The sequence below is a fragment of the Patagioenas fasciata genome, chromosome 5, assembly GCF_037038585.1.
Source record: "Patagioenas fasciata isolate bPatFas1 chromosome 5, bPatFas1.hap1, whole genome shotgun sequence".
Lineage (NCBI taxonomy): Eukaryota > Metazoa > Chordata > Aves > Columbiformes > Columbidae > Patagioenas > Patagioenas fasciata.
The window spans coordinates 66,679,326-66,706,702 of record NC_092524.1 but is presented as its reverse complement, the minus strand read 5'-3'; the positions used below and the strand labels follow the sequence as shown (position 1 = coordinate 66,706,702).

The 27,377-nt window shown below is 50.1% G+C and overlaps 2 protein-coding genes across 4 annotated transcripts; one reads left to right on the top strand and one right to left on the bottom strand.

Annotated features, from left to right (window-relative positions):
* Positions 1 to 15,081: 15,081 nt before the first annotated feature.
* On the bottom strand, positions 15,082 to 17,355 carry LOC136102564 (inositol 1,4,5-trisphosphate receptor-interacting protein-like 1). Its single transcript, XM_065839730.2, has 2 exons — positions 16,707 to 17,355; positions 15,082 to 16,658 (listed from the first exon to the last, which is right to left on the bottom strand). Exons 1-2 carry the CDS (start codon positions 17,353 to 17,355, stop codon positions 15,235 to 15,237), a joined length of 2,073 nt encoding a protein of 690 aa, XP_065695802.1. The 3' UTR covers positions 15,082 to 15,234.
* A 2,672-nt stretch (positions 17,356 to 20,027) lies between these two features.
* On the top strand, positions 20,028 to 25,973 carry GNPNAT1 (glucosamine-phosphate N-acetyltransferase 1). 3 transcript variants are annotated; one of them, XM_065839212.2, is made up of 6 exons: positions 20,028 to 20,139; positions 22,074 to 22,261; positions 22,971 to 23,033; positions 23,675 to 23,802; positions 24,271 to 24,332; positions 24,740 to 25,973. In XM_065839212.2, the coding sequence occupies exons 2-6, from the start codon at positions 22,090 to 22,092 to the stop codon at positions 24,885 to 24,887; spliced, it is 573 nt and encodes a 190-aa protein (XP_065695284.1). In that variant the 5' UTR covers positions 20,028 to 20,139; positions 22,074 to 22,089; the 3' UTR covers positions 24,888 to 25,973. The 3 variants fall into 3 exon arrangements, with proteins under 3 accessions (XP_065695284.1, XP_065695285.1, XP_071665889.1); XM_065839213.2 differs by having other exon boundaries at positions 20,096 to 20,225; XM_071809788.1 differs by lacking the exon at positions 20,028 to 20,139 and adding an exon at positions 20,556 to 20,881.
* The last annotated feature ends 1,404 nt before the right edge of the window (positions 25,974 to 27,377 follow it).

Below are 27,377 nucleotides of genomic sequence, written 5' to 3'. Positions count from 1 at the left end.
GAAGGGTCCTGGAAAGCCAAGGTAATGCAAACCCCAGCTCCCACAGCATCAGGGCGGTTTGTTCTGCTGATGCAGTGAAATCTGGCTGCGGTCTGGACTTTTGGATAAACAGAAAGAAGTAAACTGAATTAAACAAAAAAAAGCAAAACCCAGCCTGTGGGTGTCCGCAGCCTTCTGGGGTGACTCAGCCTCGGGGAGGAAGAGCAGTAACCATCTGGCATCCATGAACTGGTGGCTGTCCTGGGGGAAAAAAACTTATCTCCGACTATTTTGATAAGCACACGATAGGGAGGGAGGTTCAGAGCCAACAGGGCTGCTTAAACCCCAGTTTAACCAAAACACGCCTGAAGACAGGATTACTCCAGCCCTACAACAGCGAGCAGGGCTGGGGAGGTGGATGCTCCTCCCTCGCTGACCCTGCTCGAGGACCTTGAGAGGAAAACAGGGAACAAATAAATCACTCCACTGAAAGGTACTGATGCAAACCGGCTGCCAGGGTGGAAAACCACTTTTCTTAATGCAGGCAGGGGGTTTGCATGATATCTGAGCAAGGGACGGGCTGGGGTGTCGGCGAGGATTCGTACGGCTTTTTAAGCCCTAAGTAACTTAATACCGTGCAGATGGGCAAGTCACAGGGAGGTTTAAAGAAGGAATGGCAGAGTTTTGTATGGGGGAGAGATGTGCAGATTTGGGGAGGCTTAAAAAAACAAACCACAAAACAAAGTAAAAGAGGAATATGTCCAAAACAAGGCTGTGGCCTGCAGCGAGCTGGGGTGCAGAGGCACATTCTGTTGCTGTGAATCGACGGAAAAGGGACATTTGGAGAAGATGTTGGTTTTTTGGGTGGGCAATAAGACAAACTGACCCCAAGGAGGGTTGTTGCCTGTGATGGGGACACACAGGAGCATGGAGATGGTTTCCAAGGGTGCCAAGGGAAAGATGTGTCCTACCCCGGGCAGAGGCTGAAGAAAGCTCATCAAATTAATCTGTAATACAACCAAGCCAAATGAGTCATTTCAGTGTCCCAGCCCAGCGTCCCCAGCACGCTGGGGAATTTCCAGCCTTCGGGCTGGGAGGGGACTCCCGGTACCAGCTCCTCGGGGTCAGCTGGGTGCAAAGACATCTCCCAAATTCCCGGTGCTCACACCCTGCAGGGGTGCAAGCGCCTTCCCCTGCCTCATCCAGCCTCTCCAAGCCCCTCACTTGGTCGAGCATCAGGGGCTGGAGTCCAGCAAGCTCAGTGGGTTTGCAGCATCTTTCACCGTGACTTCCCCCATGTGCTGCTTGAGATGGGCCCTTGGCAACCCCATGGGCACTCGTGGCCACCGAGAATTTACCTGGCGTTGACCAGGGATGCAGGAAACCCAGACCAGGCATCAGCAACACCAAACAGGATCCGACCTGGAGACAAAACCACACTCAGATGTGAGTTACCTGCTCTGGCCCAGAGAAACCTTCACTTTTCCGGTGTATTAACCCTCATCTCTGATGCAGGAAAGGATGGTGAAGAGCCAAACCCCTCAGCGACAGCACCAACTCGGACAGCATGAGCGGTTTCATCAGCCTAATTAAATTCAGACCGATCAGTGACCACGCTCGCACAGCTCAAAACCTTTCTGGAAACCATTGGGGGCTTTTATTTGTTTGCTTTAAATATCATAAAAGCACTGTACGCTTTTATTTGTGGCACTGAGGCACTAAAGAGATAAAAGATCTATAAATATCTGCTGGATGTTATAGATTAAAAAGAATAAGTGTCTCTCCGCTCGCGTCTTTTCCCGTAAGCACCAGTGCAGTGCGGTCCGAGCAGCCCGGCCTTGCTCCTGCTCCCGTTCCGACTGGCATCCCAGCCTTTCCTTTGAAATCCTCTGCATCCCTCCAGCTGTTCCACATATTTCAGGCTTGAGTCTCCCCCTGCCCCAGAAACTGCTCTTTTGGTTTCTCTTAAGCTCCCCGTCTGGTTTTCATCACTGCAGAACGCAAATGGGGACGTTTCCCAGGGTGTTATTGAGGCCGTGGGGCTGCGATGCCCCAGGGATGCAAACCTGGACCCTCCCCACAACAGCAGCCGGAAACTCACCCAGAAAACGCCATTTTAAGAACGACTAAAAAACCTAAATTCACCACCAAAAAAAACTGTTGGGGAGCTTACATCGGTTTGACCAGCATTTTACGCGATCTGGGTAAGAGGCTGTTTACACTTCGGGGGGGGAGGGTTCTTTTTTTAGCCTGACACAGGAGTATCAAAATATTTTCCTAGAGTCCAAGTGACTTAGAAAGGCCAAGTCCATATTTTACAGTGTAAAATATGTAAAAACCTGTCAGATACTGAAATCATTCAGAAAGTTTTCCCTTTGATCCATAGTTAAGACAAAGACCTGGAAGTGGGGCTGCCCTGCACTGCCGGCTCCCAGCGAAGCCGCAGATCCCCGGCCGGTGGGAAGGCTCCGGCTGGAGAACTCCCACTCCCCCTCCTCTGAGAAAGCAGCAGTTTGAGCAAATAATTAATGCATTTGCTCTGGGATTTTTTTTTGTGGTGTGGTGGGTTTTTTTTGCTTCTGGTCAGCAGCTGGTCAGCCCCTAATGAGCAGACTGGGCTTTGATTTCCTGCCTGGGAAAGGGGGGTGTAAAAGAAACGGGAGAGGATCTGGGTTAGAAATTTGACTCACGGCTGGGAATCGCTCCCTCCATCGCGTGCCTGGGGACGTGTCCTAGCGGGAGGCACCGGATCGGCTCGGGGACAAGAAGGACGGGAATTGCGGTGGCGCCTGGAGGCAGTGAAGCCCCTTGGCCCCAGCCTGGCTGACACCGCATGTCCCCCTAGTGTCCCCCAAACCAGCCTGGGACCGACCAGGGCTCACAGACTGGGACAACAGCAGCTCTTTATTCCTCTTGTGCAATTCCTTAATCCCAGGGCAGAGCACTGCAGGATAAACCCATCTAAATCCTGTCCAAACCCTTCACCACCATGTTTCCGGTTGGCTCTGCCTCCTGCTTGCCCAGGGCACAAAGCTGGGGGGCAAACCCAGCAGTGGGGATCCCACAGCCAGCTCCCAGACATTACATCTCCCACACGGCTCCTCTCCATGCCTGCTCCTCTTCGGGCTTTGGCACGCACCATGTCGAGCATCCTGAACGCGATCTGCAGCGCCTTACCCCAGCTAGGACAACCATTAACCCAGCCCTGGCACTGCCCCATGTCCCTCAGAACCTCGTCTCCACATCTTTTCAACCTCTCCAGGGATGGTGACTCCAGCACTGCCCTGAGCAGCCTGTTCCAACGCCCAACTGCCCTTTCCAGGAAGAAATTGTTCCCAAGATCCAACCTCAACCTCCCCTGGTGCAACTTGAGGTTGTTTCCTCTCATCCTATCACTTGCTACTTGGGAGAACAGACCGACCCCCTCCATGCTCCAACCTCCTCTCAGGCAGTCGCAGAGAGCGAGAAGGTCTCCACTCCTGTTCTCCAGTAATTGTCTGTACTGTTTCTCCCAGGTGACAAGGATGGCCAGACCTCACCTGGGACACTTGGGGAAAATCAGGCTCCTGGTCTCCCTGATGGCTCTCAGCAAACAAAGAGCTGCTGTTTGCTGGCAGTGACCTTGAGGAAAGATTTTCGTGTGTTTTGCTTTTGCTCTGACAAGGCAGTGATGGCGAGGAGGGCTCTGCGGAATGGGAAACCTGGAAAGCAGCAGCCCCGAAAGTCTTGGGAAGGCTCAAAGTGTAATGCTGGGAGCCAGGAGGAAACTGCAACAGGTCTGAGACCAAACACAACCCAAACAGGAGATGTCACTTCCTAGAGCCTGGGGACAATGAGACCAGCCTGTCCCCTCTGCCTGGCTTCCCTCACAATGACAAACACCCCCCCAAAGCAAACACACAGTAAAAACATCCTCACCTAGCCCAGACCCCAAAATATCCCCATCCCTGCCTATCCTGCCAGAGGAACAGAGCTGCCCCGAGGTCACCTCCAGCCCCTCTCTGTGCTGTGTCCCATCCTGGGCAGCCATCTGAAGGGACCACATCTGATTCACATCGCCCCACAGCTGAAAATCCTGTGTCAGGCACTTCAAAGGACACGGCCTGAGAGCCAAGGGGCTCCCCTTGAACTCGATGGTGACGGTCGCAGGGTCTGGGTGATGACCAGGGGCGGCTGTTTTTATCTCCCGAATGTTTGTCCCCTTCCCATAAACAGGAGGAACGGATGGGAACATGTCTGAGACCAAAGGGGAAAAGATGAGGGCTGTTAAATCTTCAAAAGCACCCAAGTGCCAGATCCTGGAAGAGATGCTGGGAACCGGGAACTTCACTGGGGGGAGAAAGGAGCTGAGCACCAGGGAGAGCACCGGGCGAGCACTTCTGACATTTTTTTCTTACGCAGTTGCTAAAAAAAAAGAAAAATTGAATACTTTCTATGACCTAAAAGATGAGTGGACCAACCCTCCCAGCCCTGCAGCAGCAGCACATGGCAGAGATGAAGAGCTGGGGTACACCGAGGGCCGAGTCCAACCCGACCGCCCCCCGGCACCCGCAGCCAAAGCCAGTGCTATCTCAGATGTCCACACAGCCTGGGAACAAGCACATCTGGAACTAGCGCCTCCCAAATTGTCCTTCAAATCCTCTGCAGCCAAGCCAATCCCGGCCGCTTAACGATGTTACTAATTAATGCAGAGTTCAAAAATAGCTCTGCAGGATTTCCTGCCTCCCCTCCCTCCCCTCTAACTGCATTGCAAGGTAAGATGAAGGAGGAGAAGCTCGTAAAGCAGAATTAATGGAAGACGCTCTGCAAAGCCCATGGTACATCCCTGCATCTTTGCTCTCATTTCATTTGGAGCAACCCCCCTCCTTCCCCTCCCCATGCCCACCCAAAGCACAGCTCATCCTTCCCATCCCACACATGCAACCTGCAGGCGTAAACAGTCCAAGATGTGCTGGGCTTCACCAAATTTAGGTTATTAAATTCCTGCGACATCCAGGGTGATGGGGATGCAGGCAGAGTGGCAGGGACCTCGCCGTCTGCTCTGTGGGAGCGTGTCAAAATCTGATATATAATAACTCCATTCAGAGAGAAAAAGGATGGGCGGGTGCGACAGGGAGACCATGGCATGGCTGAGCACGTTCCCTGTCACCTGGGACAGAGCAGGGATCACTGCCTGGACATAGGCATGGCCCTGGGCAGGTGGCCCCAGGACACCAGAGCAGGTGTCACTCACTGTAGCGGTGGCACCATGCTCAGTCCCATGAGTGTATCAGCCACCATTTCTGCTCAGAGAGCCCCCAGCCAAAAGTCCTTTCCACCCGCAGCACCAATTGCCATTCACTGGTCTCACACACGAAATTCGTGACCATCTACGGGCATTTCTCTGAGTCCTTCTCTCAGGGCCTTTCCTTTTGTACTTCTGCATCGCTGAGTCCAGCTCCAGGGCCCTCAGCACAGGACAGACATGGACCTGCTGGAGAGGGGTCAGAGGAGCCACAGAAATGATCCGAGGCTGGAACAGCTCTGCTGGGAGGACAGGCTGAGAGAGCTGGGGTGTTCAACCTGGAGAAGAGAAGCTCCAGGGAGACCTTAGTGAGGCCTTTTTGGACATAAAAGGGGCCAATAAGAAAGATGGGGACAGACTTCTTAGCAGGGCCTGTCGTGATAGGACAAGGCTTGATGGTTTTAAACTAAAGGAGAGGAGATTCAGGTGACATGAGGAAGAAATTGTTGCCCCTGAGGGTGGTGAGAGCCTGGCCCAGGTTGGGCAGAGAGGTGGTGGATGAACCATCCCTGGAGACATCCCAGGCCAGGCTGGACGGGGCTCTGAGCAACCTGAGCTGGTGAAGATGTCCCTGCTCATGGCAGGGGTGGCACTGGATGAGCCTTGAAGGTCCCTTCCAATCCAAACTGTTCTGTGGTTCTCTGATGGAGGATGTGAACACATCCACACATGGAGGGATAGATGAAAGAATGGAAGGATGGATAGATGCTGGAAGGATGGATGATGTATGGATGGGGTGGAGCCACTGGCACAAACTGTGATACTTTTTCCCAACAGTCACCAGCTGCCACAAGTTCTGGTTGGTGTCCAGGACCATCACCTGGGCAGGGAGGTGGGAGCATCACACATGAGCAGCCTCATCCAGCACAGCCCGTGCTGAGCCCTTAGCAAACTATTGAAATTTGCACAGCATTGCTGATCCACTCCAGGCATGAGAAAGCCCCTGTGTTTTCTTCTCCTGCCCTTCCCAGGCCCTCATCTTCACTGACCAGCTGCTCAGTCTCTTTCCAACTCCTGCCCATATCGTGCCAGCTCTGGGCACAGGAATCAACCGCTGTGTTGGGTTTTTTTCTCTGTAACCTTGGAAATCGGAGCCCAAAGGAACATCAGCTTCAGCTTCTGTTTAACAACCACCTCTTATCACCGCTCGCACAGCACAGCCTGGGCAGAAGATAAAGCATTTCCACCGCGATGGATAAACAGAGATCAAGCCTGCCCAGCGGCTCGCATGGCAATACTGTCTCTGCCCGCCCAGCTGCCCAGATTCGGGGTGTGCTTCTTCCCAAGCGCCTCATTCCCCGGCATGGTGCAAACTCTCAGCCCGTTGTTAATCACTTATTTCCAAATTATTGCACAGCTGAGGGAGCATCAAGGCTTTTCTGCTGGACGGGGTGGCCACACTGAAGCTGCTGTGCTGGGACTCACGTACAAATGAGGTGCAAGAGCTCCCTCCTGTGCGGCTCCTCTCCAAAGATCTCACTGCTCATCCCACCCCGGCCATGATTTTGTCTTCAGGTTTCAGATGAAAAGGAAAAAATTTCATCCTGGAAAGGGCTGCTGGGCATTGGAACAGGTTGCCCAGGGCAGTGGTGGAGTCACCATCCCTGGAGGGGTTTAAAAGACATGGAGATGAGGTTCTCAGGGATGTGGGTTAGTGCCAGGGTTGGATTAATGGTTGGACTCGATGATCTTGAGGGTCTCTTCCAACCAAAATTATTCTATGACTCAACAGACCCAAACCCCAGCTGCAGAAAGGCCAGTTTTGTCACTTAAATCAACCCCTCAGCATCCATGGAAGGGGAGGGCAAGAAATCAGGTCTGTATTTCCTTTGAGAAGGCTTCCATCCTGAATTTAATTGTGCTCAAAGAAATACAACCTTTGGGAAAGACAAGAAGGTCCTTCTTACCTGGCCTGTTGATGGGATGCTGGGTGAGACAGCATGTTTGCAGAGACAATCACTAGCTAAATGACGTTTTGGTGCCACCAGCTTGTATTTGGTGGAAGGGAAAAGAGCTAAAAACTGTTATTTACTCACTAATCCACCCAGAGAAAATGGCTTATTTAATCCATGGAGCACTTATTTTGTACGGGAAGGCTGAGGAGATCTGACACCCGCAGTACTCTGCCTGTGGTTGACGAGCAAATGTCCTTTTACTTGCAGGGACCATAAATCTGTGGAGTCACCTGCAACACCCTCATACCCACTGGGCACAGGCCCAGGACACTTTGGGATCAGAAGTACCATCTCGATCACGTTCCCTATTTCTCAGCTTGAGGCGGGACCTCTGCTTGATCTGACTCCTCCTCTAATTTTTGGGGGTGATCTGATGCTATTTTATATCTCACAAAACATCCGCATCCAAAGGAGAGAGATAAATAGGTTTCTTGCTGGAGCTGCTTTCACAGGTTTTTTTAAGACCTGACTCAGACTTTGAGCTGGGATGTTTCAGTATTAACAAGGCCTGATGCTGTTCGCCTCAGGGGGGGATTTTATCCATTAAAAACAAAAAATAATGTTTCTAGGCCATGGGCAGGAGAAAGAAGAAAACCTGAAGACATGAACAGGCACTTATTCCACCTTCTGCTTCCTTCTGAAAGCAATTGCTGGGCCAGGGGGATGCGTCACACCTGTGGTTCCTAACACCTCCCCTGCAGTTAAATTACATTTACCTTCTTGGTTAAAGATGGGATAATTATTTCCAGCGAGGCAGACACGTTCCAGATGCACTTCTCCTTTCAGAACTGCACTAATTCCGTCATAAACCCCAAAGAAATTCCATCTCCCAGGTCCCAGGCAGCCATCTGGATGGCGGCAGAGCTTTGCCAAAGCCTGCCAGGTTTTGCCGATGACTTTATTAATTTCTAGCAGGTATTTAGTTTCTCGTTATCCACCCACAGGCAACATTTGGGGAGAGACAGCAGCATCTTTCTTTCCTCTGGCAGACAGATGGGGGATAAGAGGGCACTGGGTTCTCTGCAAAATCCACGTGCCTGGAGGTGGTTTTTGCAGCTTTTCTGCAGATATTTCCACCGCTCAGGATTTATTGGCTACAGCCCAATGCAGGAGAGGTCTAAAAGAATCGAAGCAGCTGGTCCCTGAGGTACACCGAGCCTCAAGGATCTGTTTCCAAAACAGAATGTAAACAATTTCATTGTGGTAAGGATTTATTCATCCTTACTGCCTTGTGTCATGGAGCTAAAGGAAAGGAGAGCACTTTTCCTCTCCTCATAAAGCAGGGTGTGTTTCAGATTCAGAATCTACATCAAGTGCATGGCTCCTTTCCCATCTTTCTGACTGTCCCGAAGTCACAAATTTGCAATTTACCTGCCTTGGGACCGCTTTGTTCCAGTGCTGGCAAATACTGAGCAGCCAGAGGATATCACTTTGCTTTTTTTGGTTTGTTTTGCTCTGTTTTGTTTCTTTTTTCCTCTGCAACAAAATACACCGGAGGGGAAACAGCAGAGAGATGAACGTATCCGTGACACAAGTGGAAATGTGTTATGTCAACTTTTCCCCCTGCTCTTCAGTAACCAAATCCCGGCCTCAGAGGTATCGGGGAGATTTATCTGTTGGCTGCTGTGAATCCTCACTGGCCCTTAATAATTTGACCATTAAAAAGCAACTGGGTAGGACTTGGCGGTGCCTCCAGGAGATGTGAGAGCTCATAGGTGGCCATGTGCCTTTTTCCAAGCTTTCTGGTGAAAAACGGAGCCTGTTTTGTGCGTGGACTCTCAGGAGCCTTCCCCGGCCACCTCTTCTTCAAAAGCTCATAAGAGCATCGCCATCTCCTTCCAATGTGGCTAAAATTAGAGGGTTTTTTCCCTAGAGATCATTTGCCTGCTCTGGTTTAGGCTCACGCTGCTACGAAATCCACGTGTCTGTTCTCAAGCCAAGCTGAAGTCGGTACCTGTGGCAGTAAATAGGACAGCACTGGTCTCCAGGACTAAGAAAAACAACACTGCAAGAGGTTTAATCAAACAAAGGATTATTTTTTTTCCTCATTCTGCAATATTTCACTGTGGCAGAATAGGAGCTCTGGAGGTCAGAAGCTGAGAATCACAGAGGACAGCACCGCTCAGCTATTAAATACCACGGGACAGATGTACCCCCGAGGTCAGGATGTCCCTACACATCAAATTGCCGTAAACTGGGAGGATTTATCTGGATAAGGCTTGTCCAAAATTCACCGTATTCCCCATGTGGGTCCAGAACTTCTTCTCGGAGCCTCACTGGGGAGAGCTGGGCTGACCCCATGTGGTCACTGCCTCGTTATGGCACGATTTTGCTTCTCACAAGTCATGAATTCTCAGAATTGCTTGGGTAAAATGCAAAATCTACCTCACACCCGTAAAATTTTTCCGTCAAGTAAAAGGCACCGCAAAGGGAGTTTAGCTAAACCCCCATCTATCACTTTTCACGCAGTGGAAATGTGTCCGCGCTCCCAGTTTCCCTGTTTAACCAGCCAACACGGCGCTTCCTCACTCCTTTTTGTGCACAGAAGCAGAATATATTGTTCATTTTTTAGCGCAGATGGGACTTTCCCACTCCTCTTAACCCCTCAAAACAAAGGAAATAGAGAAAGGACAGGAGGGGAGAAGTTCATACACAGTTTGTGCCTTTTCCTTGCAATAAAAGGTTAATAGTTGCAGTAACCCCCCCCCATGTGGCCCCCAGCCCCAGAGAAGTTCAGAGTGACTGTTGCCCCCAGATTTTGGGTGTGCCCGAGTCCAGGGAGGTTGGTGTGTGTCATCTGGTCACTCTGGGTCCAAAGAAGTAAAAACTAAGTAATGTTGATTGTTTCCACAGAAACACAGAGTGATTCATTCTGGGGGTGAAGTAACAGGGGGGCAGAAACACGGAAAATGAAAATCATGTCTCAGAAGCACGTTGTACAATGATCTTGTTCAGCAGACAGACTGCTCCAGGCTACGTGCGGGCCCTGACCACGGCTTTTTATAAAACAGTACTCAAGAGGATCTCTACGTTGTTTTTTCTTTTTTTTTTTTACTAAAAAGGAAAAAAAAACACCCTCACTAATGCTCCCCCTCCAGCCTTGGAGGCTGAACAAGACCCATCCCAGCACAGGACAGCGGGTCTTGTCCAAGGGGAGCGACGGAGCCTCCAACAACAAAGCCCCGGAGATGAAAATTCACAAAGCAAAAGATGCTTTCCTGACAACAGCTGCTGCCACCTGCAATTCCTCAGGAGAAAAAGGAACCTTTGTACAACCCTTTTATCTGAGTTGTCACTCCACAGGTACTCGTGAGCTCCTCCTGAGCTGCAGCTGGCCCTGGATTAAAAGAAGCTGCCCTCCAAAACCACCAAGAAGCTCCCGGGAACTCCAGAGGCCAGACATCAGTGGAAACACAGGGAAATATATGTAGAAATATATGCAATTGCACCCTCTGAGCTGCTGCTTCTGAAAAACCTTCATACGGACCTTTGGTGACTTCAGATGGCCTGGGCCTCAGTTTTACCTTTCTGCCAGAAAATAAAAGGATTACAGTCAGTCAATAAAAATACCAAAATCCTTACAGGAAAAGCAGCTGGTTGGAAAAAAAAAAAAACAAAAACAAAAACAAAACACAAAACAGAACATCCAGCTGTAAAGAAAGAGCAGACATGGATGAGAGAAGGGTGTGATACAGCAAAGACCCTCCCATACACCCCATGGAAGGAGGATTCACTCCCCATGCTGAAGGTCCCTTCCTCCCACCTCATTCCTGAGGGGACACTGGTTCTGGGAGATGGGGATTTTCCTTCAAGCATCGAAGTCCTGTCAGGAAAACTGCAAATGTCTCAGCCTTCATGCCCCTATGGTGGAGGGTGGTGGATCACAAGGCCCAGCCAGCCCCACTGCCCTCACCCTGCGCCCAGCAGGGCCACCCTGGGTGAAAGGGCCAAGGGGTTATGGGAAACTCACAGAATGTCAGGGGTTGGAAGGGACCTGGAAAACTCATCCAGTGCAATCCCCCCATGGAGCAGGAACACCCAGCTGAGGTTCCACAGGAAGGTGTCCAGGCGGGTTTGAATGGCTGCAGAGAAGGAGACTCCACAACCTCCCTGGGCAGCCTGGGCCAGTGTTCTGTCAGCCTCAATGAGAAGAAGTTTCTTCTCAAATTTAAATGGAACCTCCTGTGTTCCAGTTTGTACCCATTGCCCCTTGTCCTATCACTGTTTGTCACCGAGAAGAGCCTGGCTCCATCCTCCTGACATTCACCATTTACATATTCATAACCATGAATGAGGTTGCCCCTCAGTCTTCTCCAGCTCCAGAGCCCCAGCTCCCTCAGCCTTTCCTCACACGGGAGATGCTCCACTCCCTTCAGCATCTTGGTGGCTGCGCTGGACTCTCTCCAGCAGTTCCCTGTCCTTCTGGAACTGAGGGGCCACAACTGGACACAATATTCCAGGGGTGGTCTCCCCAGGGCAGAGCAGAGGGGCAGGAGAACCTCTCTGACCTACTGACCACCCCCTTCTAACCCACCCCAGGTACCATTGGCCTTCCTGGCCACAAGGGCCCAGTGCAGGCTCATGGTCACCCTGCTGTCCCCGGGACCCCCAGGTCCCTTTCCCCTACACTGCTCTCCAAAAGGTCGTTCCCCAACTTATACTGGAACCTGGGTTTATACAAATTACTTAGCACTTCGACAACATAAAAGACAGACTAGGATATCAGCTGAGGAGATCATTGTGATGTGACTACAAAGAACAATGAAAATCCACGGTGTGCATGCATACACTCACCAGAAACCAAACTAGATGCCTCTCACTCAAGAGTACCCAGAAGAAATATTTACTTGCCTGGGTTAGGCAAGGACTCGATCAAAGGTACATCCAGCAGAGAAAAACAACCACTCACCCAAGTGAGGAGGTCAGGGGCTCTCAGTCACGGACGGTCTCCTTAGACAGCGTCCCAGTCTAAGGGGAGGGCTCCTGTTAACAGACCCACTGCTATGAGAAGTCCACTCAAAGCGGGGCTTTGACAGGGACCCCATCTTACGGCCTGGTCAGGTCTGGCTGTGGTCAATACAACACGGTCCAGAAGCTTCTCAGCTTGTCTGGGAACCTCCTTTGTTGAGGACCCTGTCAACTGACCAAGGGTCCCACCCCTCCTGCCCCCTGAGCCAAGGGAGGTGAAGTCACCCTGTCCCCAGGTGTGGGGAGGACAGGAATGTCAGCACCATCTGAGGTGTGTATGTGGGCAAAGGCACAGTGGGGCACAAAGGGGCACAGTAGGTACTGAAGAGCCATCAAGTGTCCTATTGAAGTCTCTGGATCTCCTCAGGGGATGTGCAACTGCCACAAGGAAGCTGTGAACTGCAATGAGGTCACCCCTCAGCTTCTCTTCTCCAGGCAGAACGAGCCAAGTGACCTCAGCCGCTCCTCACAAGTCTTGCCCTCAAGGCCTTGCACCATGCTGGTCGCCCTCCTCTGGACACACTCAAAGAGTTGGATGTCCTTCTGCCAAGACACACTGGTGGCTCATCTTCAGGTTCCCATCAGCCCATATCTCTTTCTGTTTGGCTGCTCTCCTGCCTCCTCTAGATTCAATGACCTTTTGTCTCTTTCCCAACTTAAATGGTTCTATGATTGTGTGATACAACTTGAAGCTTGCCCAGTGCACAGTCAGGGATTGGCCTACATGGTCCTCGTGCGCCCCTTCCAAGCCCAGGTTGGACCAGATGATCTGTGCGGTCCCTTCCAAACTGGTTTTCTGATTCTGAAGAGAAGCTGCTAAATTAATGTACACTGTAATTAAGTTGACAAAAGACACACCCATCATTAACCAATTGACATGATAAATGCTTTCTGACCACCTGCAAAACCAGGGGATATTTTTCAAGTTTTAGATCCTTTGGCACGACAAGATGGAGACAGAAGATTGAGTAATAAATTGTTTAGAAGCAGAGAGTTTAGCTTATATTTAACTAATAATTAACAGAGTTATTGTAAGCATGAAACTAAACAATTATAACTAACATCATCAATTCTTTTTAGTACAGATCTACTGCGTGCCAAAATTTCCAAAAATCGTAAAGCATGTGTAATAATTATAGGAATAGAAGCAACGCAAGAGCATCCAGTCTTTGGAGCACTTATGGAGGATGATCACCAGCGTTCCCCAGCGCTGATAAAATAAAAGATGCCTGCTTAACAGTATAATTGACTCAGCTGTTAAGTTTATTTCTCCCTTTCAATTCCACGTATTGTTTTCCTCTATATCCATCAATAACCCCCTCCCAAAACACAGCCGTTCCGTTAAGTCTACTCAAGTGCTAAGAAAAATCGACACCAACCCAGAAATCCCACAGGAGCTCTGCTGCCTGTTTGAGCTTGTCCCTCTTGCAACAGGATCACGAGCAGGGTTTGCAGCAAAGTTGGTGGGAACTGCCGCTGAGAGTAGTTAGGTCTTCCACCTGTAAGATGCACAACCACCTGGCAGCAGAGCGGTTCCTTCCTCCTACACGTGAACCCATCTGGAGTGTGTCATGCTTTAAGGCAAGACGGCAATAAACCGTGGCAGATGCTCCCTGTTACCCCCTCACCTCCCGCCATCCACTTCCTGTACATCAGAGAGATGATAGGAAAGATAAGGAGGAAGGAAGAGAGACTTCGACTTCAAGTTGAAAGGTTTTAAAGGCTTTTACTAATGCTACTAATAGAAAGAGAATATATATGCAAAATATACAAAACCCACCTCGAATGCTCAGCGTGGAGTTGGCGTCACTCCAGCAGCAGAGCTGGGTGTGCGGAGCTGGCGGCTCCAGCAGCTGCAGCTCAGGCCCTTGGAAGTCACAGGCGGGACTTCACAGCAAACTGGAAACTGGTTGTAGATCACAGGCAGACAGGCAGGGTCCTCTCTCTCGATGCTGGCCATGGTCGAAGAGAGAGTGACCCTCCTGATCACCCTCTTATATAGTGGGTATGATGATTATGGGATGGAATACTTCATTGGTCAATTTAAGCCACCTGTTCCATCCACCCCTCCTCAAAGATGCCCCTCTCACAACGGAACGTGGGAAAACTTACCAGTCTTTCTTAGCTACCATAGTAATAAATCTAAACATAAGCTTCTTCAGCATTCCCTTGGTCTTCTTATCAATGATTGGCTGCAGTGTGAGGAAGAAACTATTGAAGAAGAGCAATCTGAAAACATGGAGGAAGTCACCACTACTTCCTCTGGCACTTGCTGGCCATGTTCTGCACAGGATACTGAATGTGCTTTTCAAAAACCATGCCCAAATCACTATCATCACAGCGATCTCCTTCACTTTCTTCTTCCTCGTGTTTCTCAACCCTGCATCCTCTTCCTCCTCCTGCGCTGTGTTGCTGCTGGATGTCTCCTCCTCATTGATACCGACATAGGCACAGCTCCTTTTCTCTAGCCGCCAGCAGAGCCCAAAGAGCAGGAGAAGGACTGGACCTGCCACTGCTGCGAGGCAGAAAAGCACAGTGCTCCCAAGGCCATGCCACTCTGCTCCTGCATCCTCTCCTCCATCTGCTGCAGTGGATGAACCACCTTCCGGAGGCTGATGATTTATTCTCATTGCCCCAATAAGGAAGCATGGATGCAAGGAGGAGCCTGATTTACAGAATCAGAGAGACCACAGCCCACCACATCAGCTCTTCTGCAAAATGCTCCCTGACTCTGTGGCAGCTGAGCAGTCAGCACCCTATGCCCACGATCCCCACAGAAGCGATGCAAGCACTCACAACACAACGTTTATTCAAACACAACACTTATTGGCAGCTTTGCACACGGTAAAGCTCCCAGGAGGAATGGACTGTCTCAACGTCAGTGGTGCAAGTCAATGTCTGGTTGGTAACGGTGTCCCTGTCACAAGCCTCCTCGCGACGGCCTCTTCAGCTGCCTCGGGTCCCACGCCCCAGGATGTGCTTTTGCTGGGTGGGAACGGTGCGGCAGCTGTGACCTGCGCAAGCACAGCCTGTGCAGGAAGACCTCTTTCAGCGTCTGTGGAGAACCATTCTACGAATCCGATTTCCCAGCTCCTCAAACTCAAGTTGTGCGTGCTGAGAGGCGTAAGGATTCTGCGTCAGGTGCTGGAAGAGGTTCACCGGTTCAGCCATTTGCAATTCCAGGGGGACGTTGATCTCCTCAGGCACGTTTGCATTGCCAATGAAGAAGTGGTTCAGGCGTCTCTCCTTCAGACAGCTCCGCAGGTACTGCATGATGTCGTTCAGCCATTCCCAGAAACGCTTCCTGCGCCAGTTTGACAGGGGGATGGTGGTCAGCACGTGCATCATAACTGTCTTCAGTGTGTAGGTGGAAAAGTCTCTGCCCAGCAGGCAGCGGGCACAGATCTGCAGGCATCTGAGGTGGCAGGTGTCAGGCTGTGCCTGGCTGGCAATATGCCTGAAGAACTTCATCTCTGCCACAGCGTAGCTCTCTGGCCATATTGTGCTTGGGGTGTAGGCAGCCTCTGTATACTGGCTGCTCACAAAGATGTCCGAGGTGCCTTCCTGCACCCCAAACATCAACTCAATTAAAATCCTTTTCCCCCGGCGTTGTGTCACACAGAATTTGCAGGAGCGGTCAGAGGGCAGCACTGTTAGGCGGTGTGCAGCTGAAATAGGCAGAACCCTCCAGGAACGTCTCACGAACATCTGGAAATAGCGAGCAGTTTTCTGCACATCTAGGTAGGAGTCAGTGCAGAGGTCCTCTAGGATGTTGGGGCCCTCATTCCTCCTCTGCTCCTGCTCGGCGTCGTGGAGGAAGCAACGTGTCCGACCTGCCGGCTGCTCCATCTCACAGGTACACACCAACTCCACACGGATGCGAAAGTTCCTCATTGGCCACAAGGGGCCCGGCTCCAGGTGGAAGAGGTGTCCACGGGGGGGCTTCAAGGGCAAAAGCAGGCGGTAGGTGATGTCTTCCTCACGGGGACTCCAACCTTCAAAGGCACTGCCCACCTCGATAGCTTTTTCCAGCACTGGGAAACAGGTATTTGAGAAGAACTGCTGGTAGACAGCGGTGAAGATTTCCATAAGGCTCAGCACAGACTTGCACTCTCTGTCCCGGTTCTGATCCGGCCACTGTGTGTCCTCCTCAAAAAACCTTCCCGGGTCATTTGCATCATCATTCTCTTCTTGATCTTCATCATCATTCTCTTCTTCATCATCATCTTCATCATCATTCTCTTCTTGATCTTCATCATCATTCTCTTCTTCATCATCATCTTCATCATCATTCTCTTCTTGATCTTCATCATCATTCTCTTCTTCATCTTCATTTGCACCATCATTCTCTTCTTCACCTTCATTTCCATTATCATTTTCTTCTTCAGGTTCATTTGCATCATCATTCTGTTCTTGAGCTTCGTTTGCATCATCATTCCCTTCTTCGTCTTCATTTGGATCATCATTCTGTTCTTGAGCTTCGTTTGCATTATCATCCCCTTCTTCGTCTTCATTTGCACCATCATTCTCTTCTTCAGGTCTATTTGCATTATCACTTCCTTCTTCGTCTTCATTTGCATCGTTATTCTCTTCTCCATGTTTCTTCTTCACCACGTTGTTACCAGAGCTCTCCTCTTCTCTCTGTGGCTCACAGCTCCATTTCCTGAGCCACCAGCAGAGCCCAAAGAGCAGGACCAGGACTCCAGCAATGACCCAGAACTGCCAGTGCTGCAAGGCAGAGAGGAGCAGGGATACCCAGGCAAAGTTGCTCTGCTCCTGGTTCCTCTGCTCCCGGCTCCTCTCCTCTACCTCCTGCCACAGCCGAGTCATCTCCCATTTCAGCATCTCCGCACGCTGCTCCATGCGCTCACGCATTTCCTCATCCGGCTCATAGCCAACCGACTGCACATTTAGGGCAAGAATTTGCCAAAGTCCGAAGACAACGTCCAAGAGAGCCATGGTCTGCAGGAGAAGGGAGAGAAGGGGCTCAGTGGGGCTGGGCAAGAGGGAGGGGGCTGGCGGTGGGGGGAGCGGGGCTGGGGGCCGCAGGGAGCTGGGGTCAGGTAGGAGCTGGGCCGAGGCAGCTGGGAGGCAGCAAGGGCTGCCCCGGCCCCAGCGGTGGCTCCGTGCCCTGGCCAAGGTGCTCCTGCGAGTGGCCGGGCCCTCCATACAGGGTGAGAACCCATCCCTGGGAGCTGTGTTTCTGCCCTGACCCCATCCAGCCCGGCTTCCCCCCGCCTGCGCACTCACCGCTGGCCCAGTCCGGACTGGGGCAGCGCTGCTGCTGGCACCCCTGATAACCGCCCCGTGGGGACTCGTCCCCTGTGATGTCACAGAGCACATCACAGGCACGCCCGCTGCCCCTGCCCGTCTGGACCACCCTGGCCCAGCCACTCACAGCTGCCCCTGGCAGCCAAACACCAACCTGACAATGTACAGACCCACCGAGCCGGACAGCACTCCCAGGGTTCTGTTTACAAAGCAGACAGAAGCCCCCCAGACCCCTCCCAATTATAAAAATGAGTGATGTGACCCATGGATGCTTTGCTCCCTGACATCCTATCCCGTGAGATGGGATCAGCTCCCTTGCTGCTGGCTGCTCTCTGGTGGTCATGGATGGGCCCTTATTGCCTTCATGACACTCCGGGATGGGTGTATGGGAATTGCGGAAGATTGGCGAGGAGGAGAAAGCTAAACACGCTCAAGTGACCCGCAGCTGGGGTATAAAGAAAACACATACATCACACTAATTGTTTTACTGACTTTGTGTGCTTGACAAGTAGAACCCCTGTGTTAGATAACACAGGCCTGGGAGAAACTCTGGACACCTTATCACTGTGTCTGAGATTCCTGCTTTGTTGTGAGAAAGAGCGGGAGGCTGCGCCTGCCTGAAGCCGTGAAATACAGGCGAGCTCAGCAGGCCCAGCGATCTTCCAGCAGGGCTAAACTTACCAGCGCCTGCGTCCCCGCTTACGCCGCCTCTGCCTGGGAGCTCAGGTGTAGCTACGGAGATCCCCCAGTAGAGAGGTAACCAAAATAAACTTGCTCTTTGCAATTACATTGGTGGCCTCTGGCTCTTCTCGCGACGTGCCTGTGCTTGTGCACACAATGGGTGATGGTGGAAATTGTGCTGGGGAGATGGGGCCTCTCCGTGGCAGGATCTCTGTTCCTGCTGTGCCACTGCAAGAGGACATTGCTTGCAAAGAGACAATTCCTAAGGGTGACGAGGGGCTGCAGGTGGAGTTTTCCCAGTGGGCCGCTCCCACTGCCGATAGAGCACTGGTTTCTCCCCGTCCAGCATGTTCAGTTCTGTGGTACCAGCTCCCCAGAACGTATCTGGGATCAGCAGATTGTCCACCTGGACCCCAGTGAACACAGGGAGACACATCAGCGGTGCCCCTCGCTTGGTCCCGGTGCAGGTGGAGCTGCCAAGGAGTTTCTTTTCCCATGTGAAATCGCCACCACAGTTGGTGAGAGTGTGAGGGGAAAGTAGGGCAAAAACCATCTTTGTAGCCACCTAGGTCTCCGCTCTGTGTCCCTGTGGTATGAAGTTGTCACCTGCAGTCAGCTGTGAGCCTCGCAAACACAGCTCTGTGCATGAAGAGCTCTTTTAGAGCCTGTCTGGTGATGAGCAGTCTCACGGGCGATCTCGCCAGCTCCATGTCACGGTGTACCTCGAGCTAGCAACGTAATCACGATAGCCACTTGTTGACTCCTCGCTCCTCCCATCCCAAAGTAGGGGAGAGACACGAAAGGGAAGGGAGAAACTCGTGGAATGGCATAAACACAGTTTAATAAAATCACAAAATATCACTAATACACCACTAGTAAAAATAATGTATATAAAATGGAAATAAAACATAAAAGGTACCCAGTGCAGTTCCTCTTGAACTCTGTCTGCAGCGAGCAGCCCGTCCCAGGAAGCAGCACCCTCGTCCAGAAAAAGCGATCCCAGAGAGAGAAGAGAGAAAAGGGCAGAAAGGCCCAGAGGCCTCAGCAAAACGGCAGAATGGCAAAAGACCGAAATAAAGAAACTCCCGAACAGAACTCCTCCAAACAGGTCTCCGTCCCAGCTCTGACACTAGCCGGAAGATCCTGACTCTCCTTAAATAGGAAGCATGATGCTAATGGCATGCAATAGTGTAATTGATCAGTCTGGATGCTCGTGCCCCATCTGCGCCCCTTTCCTGGTGGCCTTGCTTCTAATGCAGGCAGTGGGGGGCTCAGCTTTGTTTGCCTGCCTTCTCCTGGATCCTGCCGGTTACACACTGCTTTCAGTTCTCTATTCCAGGACAATCACATTGCACCCTGGCCCCTCTTTCACCCCCCAGTCTCCTCTTCTCCAGCTCCAGAGCCCCAGCTCCCTCAGCCTTTCCTCACACAGGAGATGCTCCACTCCCTTCAGCATCTTGGTGGCTGCGCTGGACTCTCTCCAGCAGTTCCCTGTCCTTCTGGAACTGAGGGGCCACAACTGGACACAATATTCCAGGTGTGGTCTCCCCAGGGCAGAGCAGAGGGGTAGGAGAACCTCTCTGACCTACTGACCACCCCCTTCTAATCCACCCCAGGCCTTCCTGCATGCTATCGGCCTCCACACTTGGGCGGAAGGGACGAGCCCGATCAAGAGCAGCAAGGACCCCGCACCCCCACCATGCTGCCCAGAGCGCGCGCACTGGAGCACTACGAGATGAGAGGGGCGGGGCTTCTATCAGAGGGGGCGTGGTCTGGCAGCCCACCCCCCAATCCGCGCGCGGGGGCGGGACTGTTCCCAGAGTCGCGAGGCCGGCGCGGAGTTCCGTGCGCGTGGAGGCGAGGCGGGGTCGGTGATTGGTTGCGTTCTCGGCGTGCTTGCGTGCATGCCGGGCCCCGCCCCGCCCCGCCCCTCCCCTCCCGCCACGTCCCTGCGGCGGAGCCGGTGCGGGCGGCGCTTTGGTGCCGCGGCCTCGTGTGCGGGTGAGTGCGGGGCATCCCGGAGGTGAGGGGACACCCCCCGAGGGGCTGTGTGAGGCCAGGGGAACCGCCGGGAGTCTGGGTGTGAGGTGAGGGGTCCCCGCTGAGCGGCTGCATGTGGTGTGAGAGGATCCCCGGACGGGTCTGGGTGTGGGGAACCCCCGGGGGGCTGGGTGTGAGGTGAGGGCTCCCCGCTGAGGGGCTGTGTGTGAGGCGAAGGAACCTCCCAAAAAAGACTCTGTGAGGGGCGTGGGGACCCGCTGGAGGGCTCAGGGGGTGTCCCGCCCCCGAGGGGCCGCTCCAGCCGAGGGAGCTGTGGGGACACCGCTTAGGGACCGAACTCGGGGTGGGTGGTCCTCCCTGGTTCCTCAGGTGCGGAGCCGCGCGGGGCTGTCCCGCCCCCCGGGGCAGGGCCGGGTTCTGAGGCCGGTCGAGCCCTGGCCGAGCACCCCCGGACCCACCGTTTTAGGGTCCCCGCCTCGGGCAGGCGGATCGTTTCGGCCCCCCCGGATACCTTGCTCCTCCCCGCCGCTTCCCGGAACAGAGCGGGTTCAGGGCCAGCACCTGCGCTCGGGGTGAGCTCAGCGGGGCTGGAGGGGACACCGGGCACCCATGGAAGCAAGCTGGACCTCTTATTCCTCGATTTTTAATCCTTTTTGTAACGGCCGGTGCCTTCTAATTCATATTCCTGGCTCCAGAAAATGCGTGAAGCTTCAAACTTCTTCCTGCTCCAACTGTGTCAGAGGTAGTTTGAAAAATAACTCTTAGTTTATCACACTGTCACTTCAAAAATCTTATTTCCTTCGTGGGCTTTTCTACTGCTGTGTGTGTTTGGTATTCAGTAACCCCGAGCTGAAATTAATTAGATTTATTTTGTTCTGTACAGGATGCTATTTGAATGGTACAAACACAAATCCTAGGAAGGCTTTGTAATGGAGCTGGATGACAGCAATATTAGAATAATATACCTAGGAACAGAGATACCAAACATGTTGCTGGAACCAGGGAGACTTCAGTTTTGTTTAGTAATGACATAATTAATACGCTAGCGATGGACTTGCAGATATCAGCGTGATCTCATCACTAAAGCTCCAGGCTGGGACTTGGGAGACCTGGATTCTCACTTCTGACTCACCCGTCTATGGAAATGTTTTTCTTTCGTGCTGTTTCATTTTGAAAATTCATGTAAGATGAGAATTTGTGTTGCTGTTTAATCGCTATAACATCAAGTGTTTTTACTTACATGTGCAAGACTGAGATGAGAGTGGGGATTTAAAGGCCAGTGTATACCAGCAGGTGGCATAAAAATTTGTGTTTTTGTTTGTTTTTAAATAAGTTTTTTCCATTGGTTTTCCAGAGCCACCTTCTATTTTGAGGCTCGCATGCTGCAGTTACACTGAGATGCTTCATCACTAATCTCTGTGCTTTCTCTGGGCAGCTTGACAGGGCTGTAAGATGTCTTATTTTCAAAAGTATTCGTCCCAAATACATTTTTCTTTCTGATGTTTATTTGACCTGTCCAACGGTGTTTGCCTTCTGTATTTTTAAAGTTAATTTGAAGATGCATAAAGAACTTACTGTCCTGAAAACTTCCCATGGTACGCTCTGTTCATACCAGAAACCTGACCAGGTATTGCACAGATGACAAAGAATTCTTTTGCTGTATCTAGGAATTAGGGAACTATCTCTTTGCTTCCTCTTGTCCCTAATTCCAAATAAGACACAATTCCTGGATCTCGCTTTAATCATTAACAGGTGTCTCACCGTCATCTTGGCAGTTCTGCGTTTTACCTGTTAATACACAACGAGGCTTTAGAGCTGCAATGTAAATACACGGAGCAAACACGGCTCCATGAGAAATGCGTGTGAGCAGGTGTGTAGTCTGTATGTTCACTTCTTGGCTGAGATACCAAATATTTCTGTGTGTTCTGTTCCAGAACACCTGGTGCAGCCATGATGCCTGTTGCAACCATGATGCCTGATGACACGCCGATGTTTGACCCAAATATTCTGCATGAACTTGACTGGAGTGAGAACACGACGACGTTTTCTCCTGCTATTTCTCCTTTGGATCCAGGAGATGGCCTGGTTTTGAGACCACTTTGCACGGCTGATTTAAATCGAGGTACAATCCTGCTTAATGATAATGACAAATAAAAGCTGGGTGCTGAATTAGATAATATGTATTTCTGCATGATGCCTCCATAGATTAGGATTGGGCATTTTATCTGATTTGTGTTATTTTTATCAGTAAGGAATTTGAGTGATTGGCACCGTGGATTGGTGCTGTGTTGAGTGACCCTCAAAATTGGTTTTACTGTTTTAACCTCAAAAAGAATGTTAAATTCAAGTCAAGTCTTTCAAATAATCCTCAGCTTCCTATTCACCACAACTTTAGGGAGGGAGTATGGTTGTTCATACTATTCCTGTTAATACAAGAGTACTGTGAACCAGCGTGTTATCCTTAGTGTATGGAGACTTCCTCAGTTCTATAACTTGGACAAAAAGATTGTTCTAAACATACAGCTTAATATCGCATAATTTCAGGCTTATACTTTTCTTTCCTGAATGTATGTGCCTTCTGCACTCAAGCTGCAGTTTCCTGCTGGTGCATTAGCTGATCCTCCAGCATTGCTCAAGGCGGGAGTTTGATTTGAAGATCACAGTCTGGTTCTACACTCTGCAGAGCACAAGCTTTTACATACCCCTGAACTGGATGGTGCCGTGGGGCTGGACGTAAACTCTCCAAACAGCCGTGTCCGGTTGTTCTGTGTTAATTGTGCGTCTCTGTCCCTCACTGAAGGTTTTTTCTTTCCCTCTTTTTTTTGTGACAGGCTTTTTTAAGGTTCTGGGTCAGCTGACTGAAACTGGAGTTGCAAGCCCAGAGCAGTTTATCAGTGAGTATATCATTATTCCTTGGCATTTCCATTGAGGTTGCTGGGAACCAAAGGATACTGATGCTGACAGCAAATCTACTGGGGTGTGAAGCTCCCAACTGCCCGATGCCAGAGGGATTTATTAGTTCAGGTCCCCTTTGGCACTCAGCGTTGCAGCTATCTCAAAGGGTTGGGACAGGCCTAAATTGTAATCCTGCTTTTGAGACCCTGCTTTAGATCGCCAGCAGAAGGGCCTACTGGGTGCTGGGTTGTTTTGGCTGAATTATTGCAGCGCCAGTAGCGAGGCAGAGGCTCTAGCGAGGCAGAGGCTCGTCTGATCACAGCTTCACAGCATCCTGAGCTTCGTCACTGCTCATGCTGAGATGTAAGAAGACTTGGAAGTACTGTCACTGTTGTAGCGCCCATCTGCAGGGACTCTGGGAAGGGAAGGTTCCCTTGGCAGCTAAGGACAAGACTTCTGTTTAATTTCTGCTTGTTTTTCCCTTGTGTTCTCTCTGGGTTAGTCTGACTCTGGGGCTTTCAGGTTCTGGGGTTTTAGGCACATCTTCCTGATTTACATTCACAATCTGTTGCAAGCTTTAAGACTTCACAGTAATTTAATCCGAGATTAACGGTGACCGTTCCACTGTCTGCTCCCGCAGAAACCTTTGAGCACATGAAGAGATCTGGAGATTACTACGTCACTGTCGTAGAAGACACAAATCTCGGACAGATTGTTGCTACGGCAACGCTGGTGATAGAACATAAGTTCACTCACTCCTGTGCAAAGGTAAATTCTCTCACTGCAGCTGTGAAGTGAGGAAAAAGGATCCTGTCCCCAGACTCCGCGCGTGTTATTTTTATGGTGTGATGAAGTACGTTCTGCTGAGTCAGTGACGGAGGCACTTTAAAAATATCTCCCATCCTTGGGCGCTCAGCTAAATAGGAAAAGGAAGTTTTGGCTTTTCTTGCGGGGAAAAAGAGCAATTTGGTGTCTGTCCCATTCAGCTTTTGAACTCAGACATGGTTCTGCCGGAGCAGATGGCTGAGGATCTCGCTGGAGTCCCAGCTGGACGTGTGACAATGGGGAGGGAGAGGGACACAAATCTCTCTGCAGGGAAGGGCTGCGGCGGCACCTCTTGGGTGCTGGAAGGGGCATCACAAGCACATCGACTGCAGAAAATCCAAGCATAAAACGCAGAGCAGTGGGGAAACTTGCACAACAGTGTTTGACGAACACTTTCCTGTATTTTCACAGCGAGGGAGGATAGAAGATGTCGTTGTCAGTGGGGAGTGTAGAGGAAAGCAGCTTGGGAAACTGTAAGTATTCTATTTCGGCACCTTTGTTCAGCAACAGGCAGGTACACAGTTGGTTTCTGTCCCCTCCACCTCACCACACAAAGCCCAGAACCTGGCAGTCCAGCCCTGCGGGTTTGCTGGGCAGATCCTCCCAGTCAAACCAGTTAAAAAGAGTTTAACAGATGGTGTCACCAGCTGGCAGAGCAAAGCCAAGGTCCTTTAAACAGTAACAGAAAATTATCTGCAAGATGCTGGTACTTTGCTCTTTTTTTCTTTCCTTATTATAGCAACTATATTGTGTAGCGAAAAAAATGCAGAGTGCTGTAAAACTTCAGTATTGTAGGTCTGATAACGGTAGCTAATTAAATGTTAATTGATCCTGCCTTTGGGGCTCTTTCATTTATCTCTTGGTTTTGTGTCTTTTTCAGGTTAACGTCCACTTTGACGTTGCTAAGTAAGAGACTGAACTGTTACAAAATTACGCTTGAGTGTCTGCCAAAAAATGTGGATTTCTATAAGAAGTTCGGCTATTCGGTATCTGAAGAAAACTACATGTTTCAACGGTTCTTTAATTAAGAACTTATAGTAATTTTTTTTTTAAAGACTTTTGGTGGAGGAGCTTGTGCTACAAACATTCTCTTCGTGAAAAATTGATATAGTTTATTGCTGCAGATATAACGATTCCTATAAATAATGAACATGAAATGTGTAAATCCTGCGAAAAAAAAATTACTGACACTTTAGAAGGGTCCTTTGGGTTAGAAAATAAGCGCTTAGAACTAATTTTTACTACTGTTCAGTCCAAGTGAAGCTTTTTTGTTCTAGCTGAGTTACAAAGGACTCTTGTGAAAGGGATGGGTTTTAACCAAAGGTATATATTTTTATCTCAAATTTTTTCTTGCCTTGTATTTTTCTAAAGGTTTGCGCTTCTTTTCTCGGTAGCCAAAGCGCAGCTGGCGGGATTGTTCTGTACTTGACAGAAGGACGATGTAGCTTGGGTAGGGATGCTTCTCGTGCGGAATTAGCGATACAGAACGGGCGCTTGTTCTGCTCTTTCCACAGAAGTGCTGTCGGTATTAGCGTACCTCACATTTTATAGGCACTATTTTCCAAAACTGAATTTACTATGCTAAAGCTGATGTTCAGAGTCTAAAAGTGGATGTGTACTTCTCGTTACAGGGGTCCTGCACTTTAGCTGATAACTTTGTTTTCAGGATAATTACTTCTTTTCTGACACAAAAAGAAAACCAAGAAAATACCCAATAGTCTGCTGCTGTTTTGGAGCATCCCTCTTGCTATAAAATTGGATGATTTTAGCACTTTTGCCAGTGACGGCAAGCAAATAATGTACAAAACCCTGGTTTTCAACAGTGGCATTTTGTGCGGAGAGAGTGACGAACCCTACATCTGTGACTTGGGCATTACAAATGCAGGAAGGTTTGGCCAGAACAGCCAGTCCTGTTTGTGAACAGTTGGGCCTTACACAATGTCCTTTCATTGTGGTGTGGAGAGCTACTTAAAGCTGTGGTGGGGCTTCTATTTAATGTTCCTGATGGTACTCCACTCAATATAGTGTTTCCTTAGTGATGTCTGGTTTATTTATTGATTATTTTTTTAAAAAACTCTTTGTTTAGGCTGAATAAATGAAGACTGCCAAATGTATCTGGTTTTTGTATTGCTGTGTTATACCCAGAGTAAGTGTGTGCCTGGTGTCTTTCAGATCATTTGCCCCTGCTGCAAATACCCTTTTTTCCTTTCCCTGGACTGAAAATACCACTTTTTGAGACTCCACATGGGTTTTAAGCTTATATTTGATGTACATTTGCACCTCTCAAGTCTGGCTTCTCTGCAGCAAGTCTCCAAAGGAAAGTCTTGGCTTCTTCTGGTGGTGGAGCCTTTCCCTGGAGGCAAACTCCTGCAGCCAAACAGCTTCATGGCTACTGACATCAGCCCATGGCTGCCAGGACCACCTGGAAAACACATCTAGGAGCCACTTCTGTGGGTTTCTAACCCCCCCTTGCCCCTATTTTCTTAGAGGTGTTTGTCCCAAGGGAGAGCTGGGCCTTCCCCAGCTGTGCTCTGCAGACAGAATGTCCAAGCAGCTTGAGCCCCCATTGTCAACTAACTGTATGAAATCAGCTACTGCTTTACACTGGCCCAAACTCACGGAGGTGGATTTTCTTGCCTTTCACGGTTTTAATTCTGAATTTCTACTAACTTAAATTGGACTATTGGAATTCCAGGATATCTACACCATCTAAATAGCTGCAGGAGCCCTCATTAGGAGTTAATGAAAAGATTAGTACTAGTGAGGAGCAGGTGATTGTGTACCCAGCTTAGATCATTGTAAAACAAATTAATTCAGTGGAAAGCTGGGTTTTGTGGCTGCATGACAATGTCCCTCTCTGCTGGGCAGAATCCAGCTCATCAGCATCTCTTGAATGTTGAAGGCTCTTTGTTCTGGCCCAGAAGTGATGTGAAGAAAGGGACTGTCACCAGGAATCCCTTTGGAGGAAGATCAGGTTGTGGGTGTAGCAGTGTCCACTGACAAATGTGTTAAACTCACCAAGTATATCTGCAGATTTCAGGCAGATGCTGTGAAGCTGTTAGACTGGGGACTTAAAAATGCTATTGGTTCCCAGCATGTCCCAGCCAGCTGGATGAACACCTCATATGCAGGTCTATATATTTCAAACTGTCACAGGAACCAGGAAAATGTCACAAGTAACAGCACTGAACAGCAAGAATTTGGGTTAAAATATATTATGCATCTCCTAAATTGAAGCAGCCCTGTTAATTTATCTACAGTACAATTGGCTCAGCAGGAAAAAGCAAGACCCCCTGCTCAGGGACCTAAGGAACTTGTCAGAAATCAACCATAAGAAAACTACCATCTTCTCTGGAGGTTTAGTGTTACCTCCTCCTTGGGATTTCATTTTTTGGGTAACAGCTCTACCCCATGAGGAAGAAAACTCCAGCTCCTTCACTCAGCTACTCTAAGGGCACAGTGAGGGACCCCTGCTGCCAGTTACACCTTTGGTGTAACCACAGAAATCAAACACTAAT